We start from the raw sequence: 19,235 nt of genomic DNA, 5'->3' as shown, positions 1-19,235 counted from the left end.
CAAGGGATTTTGGGGGCAGGAGTGCTGATTGGCCGGGTGCAGACTGGAATATCTGTCCATGTGCAAGCTGCAGCTTTCTTGCATATCAGCCAGTGCAGGAAGGCAGGGTGGAGGGTAGGCCATGAGAGGCCCTGGATTTGACAACCAGTGCCAAAACCAGAACCGACTGCTCTCAGCCTAAGTGGATTTTCTTGTGCTTTCACAGGGGCATTTGCGGAGATTATCTAACTCTGTGTCTGATCCACCTGCCCTCAGGTCACCTGCCCACAGCCCCAACTCTGTCAGATCCCAGAATTTGTGGAAAAACACAAGCAAGTCAGAGGCCAACTACTTCAAAGGGGACTTTATTTCCTCCTTTGGAGCAGCGTGCTAACGCCCGACTCCACTCCTGGACACGACAATTCCGCAAAGCTGCGTTCCCTCCGGAACCAAGACTGCCTGGCACTAAAAACACATCGAAAAACATCAACTCTCTTCCCTTTTTGTTCTTGTTTTGTTTTTTTTTTTCTTTTTTCTTTTTCGGTACAAAATGATACAAACGACAATACAAAATATTTGTGCTGTTGACGATTACAAAAAAAGTCGGAACGTCTGTCTCACCGCATGGCGCTCAGAGCTGCAGTGTGAGCACATCATACTCCGGTATCTTTCCCGAAACAACCACGGTCATGCGGGCTGCTACACATTTGTCCATTTTCAAAAATAAACATGCAGAAAATAAATCAATGGAAAACAGGAGAGGAAGGAAAAGCAAGATGCGTCCCCGGTGTACACGGAGGTGGTTTCCACCGGCTGACTGGTGTGGTAGAGCCTGCTAGGTATGTGGTCTATGCACTACCACACCCGGTGCTCTGTGCAGGGAGATTCTGCTGTGGGTTTTTGGTTTTGCCTTTCGGTGTGGGTGGAAATAGAGACTTCCCCTCCTGTTTACCTTAGAGAGCACAGAGGTGTCGTCTCAATGGACCACATACTCACTATGGGGAAACTGAGGCATCTCTGAGGGCCTGATGTTGGCCATTACTCTGACATTTTGGTGGCAGGAGACCCAGCATTTTGGATGTGCTGAAAGACATGAGAGAGAAAAGCTGCCGGCCGGGGAGTCAGGTGTGACCGAGGCTGACCGTGGCCAGGTGTTGTTCTTCCAAGCCACTCAGTGGTATAGGTTTCTCCTTAAAGGAACCAAACCACATCCTCACACTGCACGGAGCTGGCCACCAGCCTAGGTTGGCTGGGCCCTGACCATAGACGCATTGTATCTACAAGCTACAGAAGAGAAACATTTGACACTGACTGTATGCTTGGCTAATGCTAACTTGTTGGCCTGGGAACGGAGTTCCAAGATGGGTCTGGGGGTGTGTGTAGAACCCTATCTTCCTCTAGCCCTAGGGGCTCACTGGGGTGTAGGGTGAAAGGGACAAGCTCCTGCAGGGGCCTGGCAGTGACAGAGGCCTTGGAGGGTAGGGAGAAGGAGGTGGAGGCAGGTGAGACATGCCTCCAGGTAACTGATGGGTTTGGTACCTCCCGTCCTAGGCTTCTAAGAAAGCCTTGGGATTTCAGGAGAGTTCTTGCCTCCCGTGCCTACCAAACATATGCACACTTCCAAGAACCTTCTTGGGTTTTCTAAAATCAAACCCAGAAAAATCATTTTCAACTCCCCAGCCCTAACCCTCAACAGTCCATCCCACCAGTGGCCATGCCAAGCTCAGCACCACCCGATTTGAGCAATTTGCATAGGACAGCCCTCCCATCCCCCTTCACGAGCACTGCTGGCTGTAGGCAGGGGGACACCCAGGAAGGGACAGAGGCCCCTGTTCATCCCCCCTCCTAGGACAGCGGTATGAGGAGTGAGGAGACACAGGTGAGCTAGAAACCCAGCTCAAGTCCAGGAGTTCAGAGGTGGGCATGGGTTTGATTTGGGAAAGAACCCTGACATCCAATGGGTCATACCCACGAGTTGGGCACCTGTGAGTTCACTCAGGTGCATCTTTGAGGCCAAAGCAGTCTGGGAAAGGGGATCTAGCAACGGAGTAAAGAAGCCAAGGGGAGCCATGGATTAGAGACCCCTGGCAAGGGAGCATGCGATCTCCTGGGGACCCCCAGCCCTTTTGAGATCTCCCTGACCCCCCAGTTGTAGGTATGGGTTAGAGATCTGGAAGAAACTTATTTCTCCTCAATGCCGGGACTTCTGTTGTCTCCCCAAGAAGACTCTGACACCAAGGTCTCCCAAGCAATCAGCACTCTTCAACCCCTTCCTTGGGAGTATCTTATAGCATGGGGTAAGCCAGGAAGACTCAGCACAGGATGCTTCATTGGTGCCTGCCTTTCTGCCCCATCCCAGGGCTCTTTTGGGCCCAGACATGTGAACGTCCTAGGTCTGTTTTCCCCTCTAGTGAAAAGGTAAGCTTTGCCATCTCCCGTAGGTTCTTGTACATGGCCTCTTTGCTGTCCTGCAGAAGCGGTCACCCTGCCCAGTTCGCCCCACGCTCAAGCTGCCGTGGTTAAGTGCCCCACCAGCTCCAGAGAACAACAGAAACATGGGTCCCTCTGTGGTCACAGGGGCACAGCAAGGTAATCTCGCCGGCCTCTTGGTAGGTCCTCACATCCATAGCAGTTCATGGGACCAGGTGGGAGCTCAGGTTAGCCGAGCCCAAGGAGGCCAAGCAGCTGCCGGAGTCCGGCCAGGCTCTGCCTTTTGCGTCTGCGTCTGCACAGCCTGGGGAGGGTGTTGAGAGCGTTCAGGGGTCCGCTGAGTGGAGGGTTTGTGATTGCTATGCCTTCAACGGGATCCCTCGGGGTCTCATCCTGAAGAGTGGATGGCTGGACTAGGGTTCTGCAGGATGCTGCAGCTTCTTAGACAATGGACTGTCCCAGACCAAAGCAAAAAGGGGACTTCGGTGGGATTGGGGGCGACAGCTGGTCCAGAGAGAGGCTTTATGGTGGACTTGAGGGTGTGGCAGTGGCCAAGTGGAGAGGTGAGGACTCCCGGGAAGGTCTTCAGGCGTCACACCTGCCCCAGCTACTTACAGTGTGTAGGGGCAGAGCAAACATTCAGGTGAAGGCCTAGTCCACACAGAAGTGGCTCTGCTGATGGGGTTGGGCTGGCCCAGTGCTTTTTTGGTGCTGGAAAGCCTGATCCTCACCTAACAGCCTCGGGGAGGCCAAAGGGCCCAGGAGACGCTGGCTATGCCTAACAGAAGCTGTTGAGATCTGTTTTTGCAAATAAGTTACCTACTTTCTGTTTCTTAATAAAAGGCTTTAAAAATAAAAAAGGACATTGTCTCCCATTGCTCACCACCTTCAGAAGGTACCTAATGGGGCTGTGGCTGTGGGGCGGGGTGGACAGAAGTGGGGGTCTCGGGCTGTCTCTCCTCTTTCAGTCACTCCTGAGTTAGGGAATCTGTCATGTACCAAAAGGCACTTTTGTTTTGTTTTGTTTTTTTGTTTGTTTGTTTTGTTTTAACAGTGCTTTTGTGGTAAGAAATTCAAGTTAGGGCTGTGCCTCTGGCTCTCCCTTCACGGTACGTGGCTGTGACTACCGAGATGCCGCAGCGATGGTGGGTGCCCGGTGGCCTGTGTCCGTCCATACTGCAGAGCTCCGCGCGGGGACGGCAGCGGGGAGGGATCTCTCGACACCAGACGGCTCTGGCACCTTGGCTCAGTTCTGCTGCTCAGCCTCTAGTGCCCTTCTCACGACGGTGGTGAGGTCGGTTAGTCCTCCTCGCCACCCCCATACATGTCCGCCAACTTCTTGAACCGGGGCCCCCAGTCATTCAAGTAGTCGTAATCTTGATCCCCGGAGCTGGAGGAGTTCAGGGAGCTGACAGAGCCTGCAGTAGAACCGCTGCCTTCGTAGTCGAAGACCAGCAGGGAGTCATAGGGGGGTGCGGTAGGGTCATTGTCAGCAGCTCGGAGTCCCTGGAAATCACAGAGATGGGGGGTTAGGTGTGAGCGCTGTGTCAGCCCAGAGGAGGACGGACCCATGCGAGCGGGCTGGGGGGGTGGGAGGGCGGGGAGGGGTGGGGGTGGGGAGGGGTGGAGGAGGGAGGATCTTGTGTACAGTAGGCACTGTAATCGCTGCACGTGTTTATCTGTAGGATACCTCCAAGGACCAAATAAGGATGTACATTTATAAGGAACGGACGGGGGGGGGCGGGGGTGTGCGTGCTAGCGAGATGGCTCCGCTTTGTTCTTGCGGTACCCACATGGCAGCTCATAACCATCTGCAACTCCAGTTCTAGGGGAGATGACCCCATCTTCTGACCTCCGTGGGCGTTGTACACAGATGGTGCACAGACATGCATGCGGGCAAAGCACTCATACACATAAATAAAATAAGATAAAACCTGTAAATGCAAACAATAACAACAGCGCAGAGTGTAAGAGCGGGAGGCTCAAAGCTGTGAGCAGCTTCGCCACGGATAAGACTGGGGGCTGGGCTGGGCTGGGCTGCGAGTAGTGCTCTGCCCCACCAGGGGTTAGGGTTGGAACAGGGTTAGGTCTAGGATGAAGCTCGGGGCTAGGGCTAATGTTAGGGTGAAGGTAGGGCTTGCTGCTGCTATTTTGGGTTAGGTCTGGGGTAGGATTAATGTTACAGCTCCAAGCTAGGCTTGGGGTTAATGCTAAGGTTAGGCTTGGGGTCAGAGTCACAGCTACTCTATGGCTAGCATGAGGATAGCTATGGTTTGGACTGGTGCTAGGGCTAGAACTGGGTTGAGGAGTAGGAGGAGGTTTAGTTCACAACCTAGGTTCCAGGTCTCCGCCCGCCAAAAACAAAAAAACCAAAACCTAAACCAAACCAAACCAAAATCAACCCCCAAACTGTGCTGTCTTGCAGTCGACTGATCGACTGATCGTTTCCTTTTGCAGACTTTGTAAGAGGCAGGGGTGTGTTGTGACATGGGGCCAGCCTTTCCTGGCTCAACTGTAGAGACTAAGCTTCTTGCACAGTGTGAAGGCCTTGTTGCTGGGTGTTTTATGCAGCCAAACGCTGACAGGGCTCAGTGTGGTGATGCTTGGGTGCCCATCTTCGCGTCGTGATGGGGATAGGGAGCAGAGGTGGCAGAGTGGAGCTGAGACATGCAGGCCAGTTTGCTCTGGTACCAGGACTCCAATGTGGGCTGGGATGGCCATTCGCAACCTCACTGGCTTAGTGGGTCTGTTTCTTCTGAGAACAGTTCTTCTTGCTGTCACCCTATTGTGTCACAGTGACCCAAATGGCCCCCAGTTCCCACTGAGCGTCTGCTGAGTCTTAGATCTCCTAAAAGTATCTGACTCATGAGCTAATGTGCTCACGGCCACAAGCAGAAGGGCAGGCCTGGCCTCAAGTCCTAGTCTGAGCCACCTCTCCTCACAAGCTCTGTGTGTATGTGCACACACGTGTGTGTGCGCACGTGTGTGTGCATGCATGTGTGTGCATGTGCGTGTGTATGTGCGTGTGTGTGCGTGTATGTGCGTGTATGTGTGCGTGTGCGTGTATGCGTGCGTGCGTGCGTGCGTGCGTGTGTGTGTGTGTGTGTGTGTGTGTGTGTGTGTGTGACAGGATTTAACTTTTAAAGGAGACACTTTTGCTCAGGTCCTCCCGAGGTTCGTACCTCATTGATGAAGTCTCCAATGTCTCCTGGGTGTGGCACCACAGGCCTGACTGGGTACTGGGGTTCGGCACCTACTGGCCGTTCATCCACTCGCCGCACACCAGGGGCCTTGCTCAGCACATGCTCCATGGCTTCTGGCTGTTGTAGCTGGCTGAGGTCGTAGTCCTGGGATGGAGACAGAGTGAGTCAGGGAAACTGGAGTGTGGGGGCAGCAGGCAGGGCAATAAAGAGTGCTAAGAACATTCATGCTCAGTTTTCTCACCTGCCCACCACACCAGTCTCCAAGCACACTGATTGCCCTACTCTAGGCCTGCCCCTTCCCCACACTGCCTCTTCTCCATTTGCCCCAGCCCTGCCTGACCTCAGGGTCCCCATGGACTCTATACCTGCCAGCTGCCTTGTGGGGACCTGGACCTCCTCCCTACCCCCCACAAGTGACCCTCCTGCCTGCAGCCCTATGCAGCCAGCCACCTGCACCTTTAGCACTGACAGAAAAGGGCTGGGCCCTCCTTGCCTCCCTCCTTGGGGTAGCTCTGTGCGCTCTCCCCATCCTGGTCAGAGAGCCCCACCACCACTGGGAGTGTCCAGTAGGTGGGTGTTCGTGACCCCAGAAGACTCTGGACTGCTTTCTTTAGGGCACAGAACAGCAGCAGGTTGGTCTGGGGGCTGGAGAGGGAGGATCATGTGAGGAGGACCGATCTGAGGATGAGGACAGTCAGCCCAGGCCTGAGCACACACGTGGGAGAGGTTGCGGCCTGTACCCAGATCTGTGCCTCTGGAAACGACTGACTATGCAATACCTTTCCCTAAGGAATGGGACAAGACAGGTAAGGCCCCAGCACGAGCCCAGCTGGGCCTATGAGACTCTCGATCTCTCACCTGGTCCTCCTCGCCGCCGCCTTCCTCGTCGTACTTCAGGATGTTGTCCCTCACGTCGTCCTCAGGGTCGATGAGCAGCTGCTTCGTGTGTCTCTCCTTTTCCCTCCGCTTCATCCACACAACGAACAGCAGGACCATGGCTGTGAGAGGGGGAGCCGCACTGTGAGCAGTGTGTGCACACACGGGCGCGTCTGTGCATACGTGCGCACGGGTGTGAACGTGTGTGCAAGTCCGGGCGTATTGTGGGCATACGATGGTTGGATGCGTGTGGGTTCTGTGTTCGTCTGCACAGCAGGTGTGTGCGCATGCGTGTGCACACTAAGTCCCAGCGTTAGAATGGATGGAGGTCGCAGGAAGGCATCTGGGTCCTGAGCTTTCATTCCTCACTGTAGTCCTTTGAGACTGGCTCTGTCACTGAACCTGGATCTTGGCTGTTCACCTGTCAGCTTCAGTATTCCTGACTCTGGACCTTACAGTTGGGGTTACAGGTGTGTGCCTAGCTATGCCTGCGGGTCTTAGGACTCGAACTCCGGTCCTTATGCTTCTGCAGCAAGTGACCTTACTACTGAGTCATCTCTCCCAGCCCCTGCCACACAGTTCTCGTTGTGAATATTTTATCTGCAGTTGATTGCATGTACAGATGTAGAACCTGGGGTTGCAAACAACCCTTGGGATTAGTTTCTTCTTTATGGATGTAGCCAATGGTGCACAACTATCAGTACTTGAGAGTCAGGAGGACAAGTGGAGAGGCTGAGCTAAGAGACCTTCCTTCCTCAGAACTATTGCAAGGTGAGGCTTTGGGCCCAGAAGGCAAAAAGGAGCATTTTAGAGTACAATGTTCTAGGCAGGAGCCAAGGTGGGGTGATAGCCCCATGATGGAAGGAGACTGGGGAAGGGGCAGCCCAGAAAGGGCCTCCGGCAGGTAGGAAGCCACATCCTGCACCTCCAGAGGCCCCCCACAATTCCCAGGCACACACCAGGATAGGTGTGTGATGTGTGATATGTGTATGCATATGTATACATTGTGTGCATGATATATTCACATGTGTCCACATGTGTACATATGTGTGCATGATGTGTGTGCATATGTGTACATTGTATGCATGATGTATGTATATACATTCCAGGAAGAAAGGCTGACTGGGGAGGGATCCCAGAGGTTCTTTTATCCAAAGGGATTTGGGTGCAAAATAAGAAAATATATGTAGATATGTCTCCTTTGCCATCTGCCTTGGCCACTTGTCTGGGACATTCTGCTTATCTATGGGAGCTTGCATGGTCTTCCTGGATAGGTCTCTCTTCCTGCCTGGGTTCTAAGGGCAGGGCTCCTGTGAATTGGAGACAGGAGACCCCGATTATCGTGAAGGTGTCTCCAGGTGTGCTCCCTGCGGCCTCTGCTATCTCTTCACTGTTAGACATGGAGGAGGAGTTGCCTGTCCAGGGCACAGGGAGGGGAGGATGTCAACAGACAGACACCTTGTGCGGAGGGAAGGGTTGCAGGCTGTCTGAAGGGTGGCCAGTTTGATGAGGTGGTTTGGTTTATTGCTGGGATGAGAAAGACTACAGCTACTGTAGGCTCAGAGGCCAGACCCCTGCAAGTGACAGATAGCAGATAGCATTCCTTTCAACCTTTCAACAAGGTGGTAGCCAGGGGACCTCTTGATGTGGCCCATGTTGTGGACAGGGAACTGGAGAGAGAGAGTGAGAGGACCACTCTATGAGCATTGAAGTAGAAACCAGACACCTTGGGCCACTTTCCTCCAGATCAAGTGGCCGGAGAGGCAGCTGTGCAGCTGGTGTCTCATGTCACCTGAGGAGATGTGGAGGGAGATTGTGGAAGAAGGGATGTGCTCCCTCCCCCCCACACCATATGCCCCACTCTCAGTTAGGGCCACAGGGACACCTGTATTCTGACCCCTGGCTTCGCACTCCCTGCAGGCAGGAAAGGGAGGCAGGTTCCCTGTCTGGATGGTAGGCCCGCTCACTCCACATGGGCACTGACTATTCTCCATCCCTGTCCCTTGTGTCTGCAGAGGAGAACGCTGGCCCAGCTCTGCCTCAGAGTCAGTCACCTCTCCCCACAGCGGGGCTGTTTCTGACCCCACATGAAGAGGGTGTCACACGTTGAATACGGAATACTCGCCAGCACTCACTTAGCAGGATCACGATGCAGATGAGGATCGCCACGATGGCGCCCGTGCCCAGGCCAGCTGCAGCCACTGCACCGACCGTGGTACAGTCGCCATTCTCATCGCACGGGCACACCTTGACCTTTATGACGGATGTGTTGGACAGGGGAGGGTTGCCAGAGTCCGTGACAATGATGGGGACGTCATACACCCCTGCTTCCAGGTACAGAATGCGCAAACTGAGCTGGGCATAGTCACCTGGAATGAAAAACAGCAACGTGCAGCCAGTCGGCAGCTATCCTTCCCAAGGAAGACCTCCGCAGGCACTGAGATTGATGGCATGAAAAGCTCTCTCTCTCTCTCTCTCTCTCTCTCTCTCTCTCACACACACACACACACACACACACACGTGCGCCTGTGCGTGCGTGCATGCATGCATGTACATCATACACACAATGTACACACATGCATACACATCACAATATACCATGCAGTCTCACACACATGTGCACATACATACATCATGCACACAGTGTACACATATGCACACATACACCACACATCACAACATACCATATAGACGTCCCTGCACACACATCATGCACACATATGTACACATGTAGACACATATACATGTAATACATCATGTACATGATGTACACATATGCACACACATCACAACATGCCATGCACGTACACACACACGCATACACATGTGTATGTACATACATCATGCACACAATGTACATATATGCACACACATCACACCACACCATACAGATGTGTGTGTACACATATGTATATAGGCACACACATACAGACACACACACACACACACACATACACACGCACACTCTACCGCCATTAAGTTAAAGATATTGAGAGATAGTTCCATTGGTCAAGCTCTTATCACACGAGCATAAGGATCTGAACTGTACCTCCCTGGACCCCATCTAAAATGCCTGCTACAGAGTGCATACTTATAGTCAGATCTGGGGAGGCAGAAGCAGGCAGAGTTTTGGAGCTGGCTGACCAGCCAGAGAGGCCCTGTCTGAAAAAAAATAAAGGGTGGACATCTCCCAAGGATCAAGAGCAGAGCTTGACGGTGACCTGCTGTGCACACACACATGTATCTGAACATATGTGTGCCTGCACACATACAGTGACACACAAAGCTAAAACATCAACCATATCAGGACCAAAAGTGAGTCAGTATTTAGGGTGAAGAAATGATTTCCTGAATGTATAGAGTTCTATAAAATCAATTAGGAGAAAACAAAAACAAAAACAAAAGCAAAAACAAGCAAACAACAACAACAAAAAAAAAAAACCAAAACCACCTGCACTGGAGAGATGGCTCAGCGGTTAGAGCACTGACTGCTCTTCCAGAGGTCCTGAGTTCAATTCCCAGCAACCACATGGTGGCTCATACTATCTGTAATGGGATCCGATGCCCTCTTCTAGTGTGTCTGAAGACAGGTACGGTGTACTCACATACATGAAATAAATACATCTTTAAAAACAAAAAGAAAAACAAAACAAAACAAAAACCTCCAAAACCCAACTCTCCTGAAAGGCAAAGTCATTGAGAGGAACCCACACCTCAGTGAGCATGGGAACGCTCTCCACCAGGAGCCCAGGGGCAGAGGACAGCGGTGGCTTTGCTTATCGGGCTTATGTTGCCATGGGCCCGAAGAATCGGCAGTTTTGCTGGTGGAACCATAAACAGGCATCGCATCTCTAGGAAGGTGTAAGGCTCCTAGCACTGGCCACACAGGAGGCACAGATCTGCGAGAGGCCCGGCCTCAATGCCATCAACATCACCGCAGCCGGTGCCTCCTAAGGGGTGCGTTCTCCAGGGGCTACAGACGACGGTCAACGGTTGCCAGCATGGTCGAGCTAGGCTCTTTCTAGAACAGGGAGGCGCTAGGAGCAAAGACAGCCTTGTGGTGGAGGCACAGATAAACAGGGCTGTATCTCCAGCCTTGTGTGTGAACCATGCGGAAGGCGAGGACTGTCTCCCAGCTCCGTAGCTCACTGTTTCTCAGTGATGGAATCCTAGATCCTTAGATACTGGTTCTGCTGGTGGCTAGGGCACTGCTGGGTGGACTCACCATTTAGGCGGGTGATGGTCCAATTCTTCCTCACCGTAGTGGGGATGAAGGGCAACTCAAAGACGTAAGGGCCGATGTTGGGGTCCATATCGGCGTCGGCTGCGGTGATGTTGATGGCGTTGAGGCCAGGCCTCTCGCAGATCTGTGCCTCCTTGGGCAGCAGCTGTGGTGCGTTGTCATTGATATCGATGAGGTAGAGCTGCAGGGTCCCAGTGCCACTGGCTGGGGGGATCCCTGCAGGACAGAGAGGGGTGATCGCACAGGGCCGTACATAGAACAGGCAGATGCATGACGTCCTCGGCGAGACACACAGCCGCACTCGGACTGGAGTTCATACGCCATCTGCCGTAGGAGGGAACACCTTCTCTCCTACAGGACAGAGGTCTCTGCACCACATCCGTGCAGTGCTCACAGAGGCCAGAAGAGGGTGCTGTAACTAGGGTTATAAATGGTTGTGAGTTGCCATGTGGGTACTGGGATTTGAACCTTGGTCCTCTGTTTGAGCGGTCAGCTCCTCTTATCTATTGAGCCATCTCTCCAGTGCCTGCACAGCCAACTTTGTGGACCAGGAGCACAGGGCCTGGGGGAGCCAGTTGGATTAGGGTTCAGGTTTCTCAGCCATTTACTATGGGATCAGCTTCAGGGCCACAGTAGTGCTTGCTCTCGAGATTTCAGTTGCTCTGTCCCCCCAAAACCCACCATACAGCCCTGCCTCGGGGCCTTTGCAAGTGTTCCTTCCAAGAGCAGAACTCCCCCTCTTTCCCTGGCTTCTCCCACCACCTTTGTTTCCTCCCAGCTCCTCTCGCTACTAAAATGGCCTGGGCTTTCCCTCTGTCCTTGTCTTCTCTTCTCTGCTCTCTTTAAGAGAAGAACCAGGGGCTGGGGATTTAGCTCAGTGGTAGAGCACTTACCTAGGAAGCGCAAGGCCCTGGGTTCGGTCCCCAGCTCCGAAAAAAAGAACCAAAAAAAAAAAAAAAAAAAGAGAGAGAAGAACCAGAAGCCTAACTGTTAGCTCAGGTTATCGCTGTCCACCGGGAGGTTACACGTCCAGCTAGTGCCATCCCGTGCCTAAGTCTGAGAAAGAGACCTAGTGCGGTGCTTCCTGGAAGTCCACGGGAGAACACAGGTGAGCACTACGCTCTTCCTGCTCTTTGCCAGAATGGGGTCACAATGCCTGGGGTGCCCATCCTGGACCAAGCTGTGACATAGTGTGGACATGGTGTGAGTGCAATGGGTCTGGTTATCAAATCTCACCCTGACTTCTGGACTTCACTTTCTTAGTTCCTGAGGCTGGCTGGGAACAAGCTCTATAACCCAGGTTGACCTTGAGATGGAGATCCTCCTGTCTCAGTCTCTTGAATAACTGGATGTGGGTATGCATCACTAGGCCTGGGTAAGTCCTCCTCTCCTGTCCCCTCCCCCCTCCCCTCCCCTCCCCTCCCCTGACACCTTTGCAGACTGGGAGTAAACTCAGTCTCAGACATGCCAGGCCAGCGCTGTATCGCTGAGCTATGCCCCTGGTTTCCAGGTCTCCTCACTGTGAGAGAAAATCCCTCTCAGTTTTGTTGACTGTGATCCCACAGCTGAAGTGACCTCTACTGAGAAAACAGGCTTTGACAGACAGGGGCTTGTTCTCTGTCTGAGCACCAGGCCCTCAGAGAGTTCTGCTAGGTGAGGCTTGTCTCTTCTGACTCCAGGTAGGTGCCTGGCCTTCAGTGGGTGACAGGACAGCCGTGGTCAGAGCATGGAGAACGCCGACTCTGGCTTACTCACAGGCCGGACATCCCTCATGAAGGACATACCCGTCAGAGCATTAGGCTCCTCCCATTCTGCCGAGGAAAAAGCTGAGGCCCAGAGAGGCCAGGGCTCTTCCCAAAGCAGTGGTGATGGACGGATGTCTGCCCAGAATCTCCTTCACACACGGCTAACCACCATACACGGAACCCATGAGAGTGCTCAGCTAGACTTCACGGTGCTGTGGGTCTTGAAATGGGCCTCTCGGCCATAGGTCCCATCTGCTCTTGGTCCACAGCCCTCAGAAACCTCCTGAGAACCTGTGCTGTCTTCCTCAGGATGACCAGTGTCCTTCCTGCTCCTCCTCAAGCTCCTCCATGCTGCCTGCCCAGCAGCCACCTAGCGCCCTCCCTTGCTCCCAGAGTCTCAGGGCTAGGGTGCCAGCTAATAGTGTTGGGAAGTGGCAAATCTGTTCTGTTCACCCCAGTTCATACATGGGGAAATTGAGAAGCTAGTAAAGACAGGCTGGGCTAGCCTTCGGCCACTAAATTCCCTGGTTCATGGCCACCCTGGAGCCGCGAGTTTATGTGTAATGGTTGGAACACTGTGGGAACACGGGCAGGTAAGCAGATTGTTAGGGGAGTAACTGGAGTTTCTGAGGTTGACACGATGGGTCGACACAGGGTGGGGGCAGAGTTAAGTGTTCATGGCTGCCTGTACAGACTTCCCTCCACCGAGCCCTCTAGACCTCTCTGTGGCTCTCTGGGTGCCTATGGCCTCCCTCAGGAGCACCCTCCCTTGCCCACAACCCCAGGACACTGCTGCTGGAGTGGGACTTACCATTGTCAGCAGCCAGGAAGGTGGCCTCATATACATTGTTCTTGGTATAGAGGGACTCTCGGTCCAGGACTGCGGCCGTGGTGATCTGCCCATTGGATGTGTTGATGTGCAGCCAGTTGGCGGGATCAGACAGTTTCGAGTACCTATAGACAGGAAACCAGAAGCAAGGTCAAGGTCTCAGTGTTCTTCTCCCAGCCAGCATCCTGGGTACAGCATCCATAGCCCAGTGGCATTTCTGTCCTCCCAGAGTGCTCAAAGGTTTCATGCACCTCTGTGCCCCTTCCACAGAGGCACAGGCCACAGCAGTGGCTCATGTCCCTGTGGTGGGCGGTCTCAGATTCTGGAGGACTCCAGAAGGCTGTTCCCACATCACCTCCATTTTGCAGGTGGATGGGTATCTGAGGTACAGAGACGCTAAGCAGTTTGCTCAAGTCACTTGCTGCTGTCAGGGAAGCCATGACCTGCCCTGGCTTCAGTCTAACTTGTCAGCCTGGAGATGGTGACACTGGTCAATGATGCCCAAGGCTATCCTATTGGCTGATTCTCTGGGGAGGGTTGCCTCTAAATAAGCCAACACCTCAGGTCTGGACATGGTACCCCATCCTCCTCTCTCTACTGGGTTTCCTGGTTTTCAGGCTTTTCTGGGCATTCTGGGACTCTTCTGTGTGGTACATAGGACTGGATCCTGCTTGAGGGTCAGATAGGGCCAGGCTGTGCTGAAGACTCACCTCACGGCTTGCTGCATGAACCGGTCAGGGTCCACTGCAGAAAAAGTGGTGAGAGCCGTCCCGGCAGGCACACCCTCTTCCAGGCGGATCAGTTTATGGTTGGAGGGGAAGTAGGGGGCTTCGTTGACATCGGTGACAGAGATGGTTACCCCCGCTGTGGACTGGAAGGACATCTGGATCCCGCTGGCCAGGGGCGCCTGGTTGGATACCATTACGGTCAGCATGAAGGCACGGTTCAGCTCATAGTCCACTGCCTGGAAGAAGGGACAGGTTAACGGGAGCGTCCTACAGTGGTGGGGCTGGCCATTCCCACTGCTCGGTCTCTTAGATTCTCCCTGCCCTGCTTTATACGGTAGCCTGGTTTCCACTGTCCCTTTACAGCAGACTCTTGCCTCTGGCTTCTTCTGGCTTCTGACCAATGAGAGAGGAGAGGGGTTGGGGTAAATGGTCTCTAGCTAGTAGCCCCACACCACACTCTGATGAGGCAGAAACTGGGTTTCTTGGGGGATCGATCTTTCTGCCTTAGCTTCCTGGGTGTTGGGATTACCGATGTGTGGTCTCCATGCCCCGCTTCAGGAATTCTCAAGTATGCCTTAGTTACCCTGTGGGCTGGCACAAGTGAGCTGAGGGTCTTGAGAGTTGACAGCAATGGTGGCCAAAGGTTGATTGGTTTTAGGGTGGCCAGGATGGGTCAGTGAGCAAAGGCATCTGCCGCCGTTCCTGAGGATGAGTTTGATCCCCAGAACCCAGAAGGTTGGAGGAGACCACTGGCCCTGCAAGCTGTCCTCTAACTGCCTCCTGTGGGAGTAGCACACGTCTTCCCCCACCCCCAACCAAACAAAAGTTAGTTTCTGCTGGATGCAGTGGTACAGGCCTGCAATCCTAGCAGTCAGGAGGCGAGACAGGAGGGCTGCAAGCTTGAGGTCAGCCTGGAATACACCGGGAGGCTGTCTCAAAAGTCCAAACCAGAGCCGAACAGCAACATTTAAGCTTTTTTACTCCTTCAACATATCCTTGTACTTGTTGCTGATTTTGTGTCCTCAGTGGGAGACTTAAAGTAACTTAAATGCAGTTCTGGGGGCAGAAGTAAAATGGGCTAGAGTCCGACAGTGAGACCAGTGGTGACTCCTGTCTCATACATGTCCACTCTGGAGAGGGGTTTGTGGGGTCCGGTCCCTTTTCAGAGCCACATGTAGCTTCCTGCCTCCAACTGCTTCTACCTCTGCCGTCACACCTTGCTCTTCCTTCGTGCTGGTTAGTTTTAGGTGGACACAAGCTAGAGTCCTTTCAGGAAAGGGCACCTTAGCTGAAGAAAAGCTGCCACCGGGTTGGGCTGTGGTGCTCCTTCCTCATTGGTGAATGATGTGGGAGGGGCCTGGCTCTCTGTGGGCGGGGCCACCCGGGGCAAGTGCGACTAAGCAACCCGGGCTAGCCAGTAAGCAGCGTTTCTACCACATCTGCTCCTGTCTCCAGGTTCTTATCCTGACTTCCCTCCACGATAGATCATGCTTGGGACATGTAAGGCGAAACATGTTTGTTTCAGATTTATTTTATGAGTGCTCTCTCTGCATGTACACCTGCGTGCCAAAAGAGGGCATCAGATCCCATTACAGATGGTTGTGTGGTTGCTGGGAATTGAGCTCAAGACCTTTTGAAGAGCAGCAAGTGCTTTTAACTGCCGAGCCATTGCTCCAGCTCTGTTTTTTTTTTTTTTTTTTGTTTTTTGTTTTTTTGGTTTTTTTTTTTTTTTTTGGTTCTTTTTTTTTTTCGGAGCTGGGGACCGAACCCAGGGCCTTGCGCTTCCTAGGTAAGCGCTCTACCACTGAGCTAAATCCCCAGCCCCTCCAGCTCTGTTTTTAATCACAACAACAGAACCTTTAACTAAGACACTCCCTGGGGTTGGGGATTTAGCTCAGTGGTAGAGCCCTTGCCTAGGAAGCGCAAGGTCCTGGGTTCGGTCCCCAGCTCAGAAAACAAGAACCAAAAAAAAAAAAAAAAAAAAAAAAAGACACAAACACTCCCTGAACTTCATTCCCTCTTTTAAAGACTTCTGAGGTTGCATTGGGCTGACCCAGATAGTCCAGACTCAACTCAAACCTTAAGACCTTCAACACTGTTACATCTGCAAAGACCCTGCTGCTTCTGGTCACAGGTTCTGAAGGCAGCAGGTACGGGAGCCTGGGGTAGATAGTACTACAGTGCTTCTGTGCCCCTGATGTTGAGAAAAGCACCTGGTTGGAACTTAGGCGAGTCCTAGACAGTGGTTCTGAGAGTGGCCCTTGTGAGAATAGACTGGGACCCTGAGTTACCATCAGCAGATGGATGATGCAGAACTCAGTGTACCACCCAGAGAGGCTTGCTGTTATTCTGTGGGAGGAGCAGGCTGTCACACCTTAATGACCATAAGCAATACGGCTGCATAACACAGCTCTCCAATTACCAGTCTCTCCTTGAAGGACCTTCCTGGCTAATTTCCTCAAAGGAAGCTCCAGAGAACAGGCCTAGGACACTGGCTCAGATGCCATCAGATCCCAATGTGGGATCAACCACAGCCGAACGACTCAACTTCTCCAACAGTGCAAAGGTAGGCAGAAGTGAAGCCTGACAGTGACTGGGGGATTCCTGCCGCAGGCCATGTGACTCACTGCCCCTTCCTGTAGGTTTGCCTGAGTCTTCATGAACTCCATTAGGGGGAAGAGCTTTCCTGGTGGAGCCAGCTTCCCACTTCAGCCTTCCATCTTCAGATGTTAACCCTTGTGTTGGGTCTGACCCCTGGGTCTATGGCTAAGGAAGTCAGAACCCGGCCTCCCTCTGGATTTCGTAAGCACCTGTCATTGGTGCCCAGGGCTGCCACTATGCCGAGTATTATCTATGCATGGACAGGAATTACAAACTAGGTAATCAATACGGCCACTGGGCCTGGGAAGGAAAGAGAGGCACTGAATCTTGAAGGCTCTAGAGCGGGTGCCAGAGACAATGCTGGCTCCTTGACGGTGACCTTGGTGAGCCCTCCCTCTCCCCAAACCTGGTTTTTATACTTGCTTGAAGGAGAAGTGGATATACAAGTTCTGAGTATGATCTCACCTCTCCATGGCACATGACGGTGTCCAGCTGTCACTGGACATGGAGCATGGCTGGGACTGTGCCTCCGACTCCCTAGGCCCAGGTATGGCCGGTGAGTTTTCCTGTACAGTCAGGGAATGAACTGGTCTCTTCTCCCTTGCTCTACCTCTTCCCCGATTTGTACCGTGTCACCGGACACTACACAGGTGCATTTTTATAGGTGGTACCTGTGCCCACAGGCTCACCTGGCTGGACCTGCAGCTACCTGAGCTGGCTGCAAGTCTCTCAAGGCACCCAGGGCAGAGTAACCTTCACCCTTCCCTTGAAAGGTCTCACGGAGGCTTCTAGGCCAGACAAGGTGAACCTCCCCCAAGCCTAGTCTTGGTTCTTCTGTACTTAAACTCCAGGTGCCACCAAGGCCCGAGAACTGGCACCACACCATGGCAAGGTCTTCCTCTTGCAGAACCAATGCCTGCCGATGCCTGCAGCCCCTCCTGGGAGCCTCAGGAAGAGGCCAGGCCAGTCTGCTTTAATGGGCTGCTTCCTAAAACTGTGGAGGGAAAGGTCTCTCTGTGTTTATTGGCTCATGTCCTTGTGGGACACAGAATCACATTGTATATGATGTACTAAAAAAAATCTTGTCACCAGTCCTTCTAGAAAGACTTTGGCCAATAAAACCCGCAGGCAGGTAAGATAAACTACACCTATAATGTGGAAACTGACAGAAAAACTTGCAGTGACAGTTTCAATTAGGGTGCTGGACATATTCACTAAGGTGCCCTCCTCAATGACCCTTGGCCCAAAAGGGAGGCTTAAGTGCACATTGGAGAGGTAGGCCCTAGCCTCAAGTGGAAGAAGAGGGTCACAGCACATCCTCCTGCACCGTATGTCAGGGTGTGTGCATGGTCTCACGAGAAGGGGAGTTTTGTTCACAGGAGAAGGCCAGGATTTTTCCATTCCCGGTGGAGAATGGTTGGTGAGATTGGAGTCAGGAAGATCAGGAGTTTGAGGCCAGCCTCGGCTGCACAAATTTGAGGTCAGCCTGAGTTAGGAGAGACACTGGGGAGGCCGTCTCCAAAGGGTTTGATCCTTGGTCCTGATAGCCAGCAGACATTCGTGTTCCCAAACCAGGGAATGTGTAGGCAGCAGCCACCTACCTTCACCACGGTGACCATGCCCTCATTGGTCACAGGGTCTGTGCGGACACTGAAGTGCCCGGAGGGGTCTCCACTTATGATTCGGTAGACAGCATTCCAGTTGGGTGAGTGGGGCTGGTCTCGGTCCATCACTGTGAGGTTGGCCACTACTGTCTCTATACGGTTTTCGGGGACCTCTCCTGCAAACTGCAGAGTGCAAGAAAGAACATTAGGACCTCATATGGAGCCTGGGGAGCCAGACTCCCTGCCAACACTGGCAAGCATCAGGGTCTCTGCTCTCGATGGATGACCTAGGTGGACGGGGATGGGGCAGCCGCTGTTCACTGTGCAGGGGGATAGCCCTGGCTTCTCGAGCGTCTGCTCCAGTCTGCACCCATCTATCTACCCAGGACAGCCTCATCGTGAAGCTAGCTCTTGCTCTCCCTATGCTCACGCTTTTCTCATGTGCACGGAGAATTGATGGCAAGTAGCCAGGAGGGATACATGATGGAGAGTGGGAAGAGCAGGAGTCTAGGAGTAGCAGCTGCAAGAGGCTCCTGAGAGAAGTGTGCCCTGGCTCCTCCTACCATCTAGTCACTGCCCCAGGTGGCTTGGGGTCAGCCACTGTGGCCAATGATCCCGCACCTCTCTGATGTTAAGGCACCGTGAGGTTGGAGTGTGCACCTACGAATGCCCCTTGGGGTAGGGGAGAGGGTGTCTGCTCTAGGAATTCAAGTGCTCCCTGCCAACTGTGGCCCGCTGCTGAGGCTGGCTTCTAGGCTCTGTGCTCGGAAGTTCTGAGCACACATGCTCTGTTGTCTTGCAATTCACCTTAGAGCAAGATAAATAATTGTCGCATCCATTCAGGATCAGATGGGAACCCACTGTACGGATCCTAAAGGATATCCCTACAGTGCTCCCCAGTGCAGTTCTGGAACCTTCCTCTTCCTGCCTTTCACTGGAACAATAGATGGAAGCGAAGGGTTGCTGTAAAGCAGTCTTCCTTTGATTTTCAAGCCAT

The 19,235-nt window shown here is 53.1% G+C and overlaps 1 protein-coding gene across 2 annotated transcripts in view; it reads right to left on the bottom strand.

Moving 5' to 3' along the window:
- Nucleotides 1-328: 328 nt before the first annotated feature.
- Nucleotides 329-19,235, bottom strand: part of Cdh4 (cadherin 4) — a 478,258-nt gene continuing 459,351 nt past the window's right edge. For both annotated transcript variants that reach the window (NM_001419540.1, XM_039106754.2), the window contains exons 9-16: nucleotides 18,236-18,421; nucleotides 14,016-14,269; nucleotides 13,288-13,430; nucleotides 10,714-10,947; nucleotides 8,624-8,857; nucleotides 6,471-6,610; nucleotides 5,592-5,756; nucleotides 329-3,915 (exon numbers count right to left, since the gene is read on the bottom strand). In NM_001419540.1, the coding sequence (NP_001406469.1) occupies nucleotides 3,709-3,915; nucleotides 5,592-5,756; nucleotides 6,471-6,610; nucleotides 8,624-8,857; nucleotides 10,714-10,947; nucleotides 13,288-13,430; nucleotides 14,016-14,269; nucleotides 18,236-18,421 (1,563 nt within the window). In that variant the 3' untranslated portion in view covers nucleotides 329-3,708. The remainder of the gene's footprint in view (nucleotides 3,916-5,591; nucleotides 5,757-6,470; nucleotides 6,611-8,623; nucleotides 8,858-10,713; nucleotides 10,948-13,287; nucleotides 13,431-14,015; nucleotides 14,270-18,235; nucleotides 18,422-19,235) is intronic.

The sequence above is a fragment of the Rattus norvegicus genome, chromosome 3, assembly GCF_036323735.1.
Source record: "Rattus norvegicus strain BN/NHsdMcwi chromosome 3, GRCr8, whole genome shotgun sequence".
NCBI classification, from domain to species: domain Eukaryota; kingdom Metazoa; phylum Chordata; class Mammalia; order Rodentia; family Muridae; genus Rattus; species Rattus norvegicus.
The sequence above is the reverse complement of the archived record's forward strand: the minus strand, read 5'-3'. Positions and strand labels throughout refer to the sequence as shown.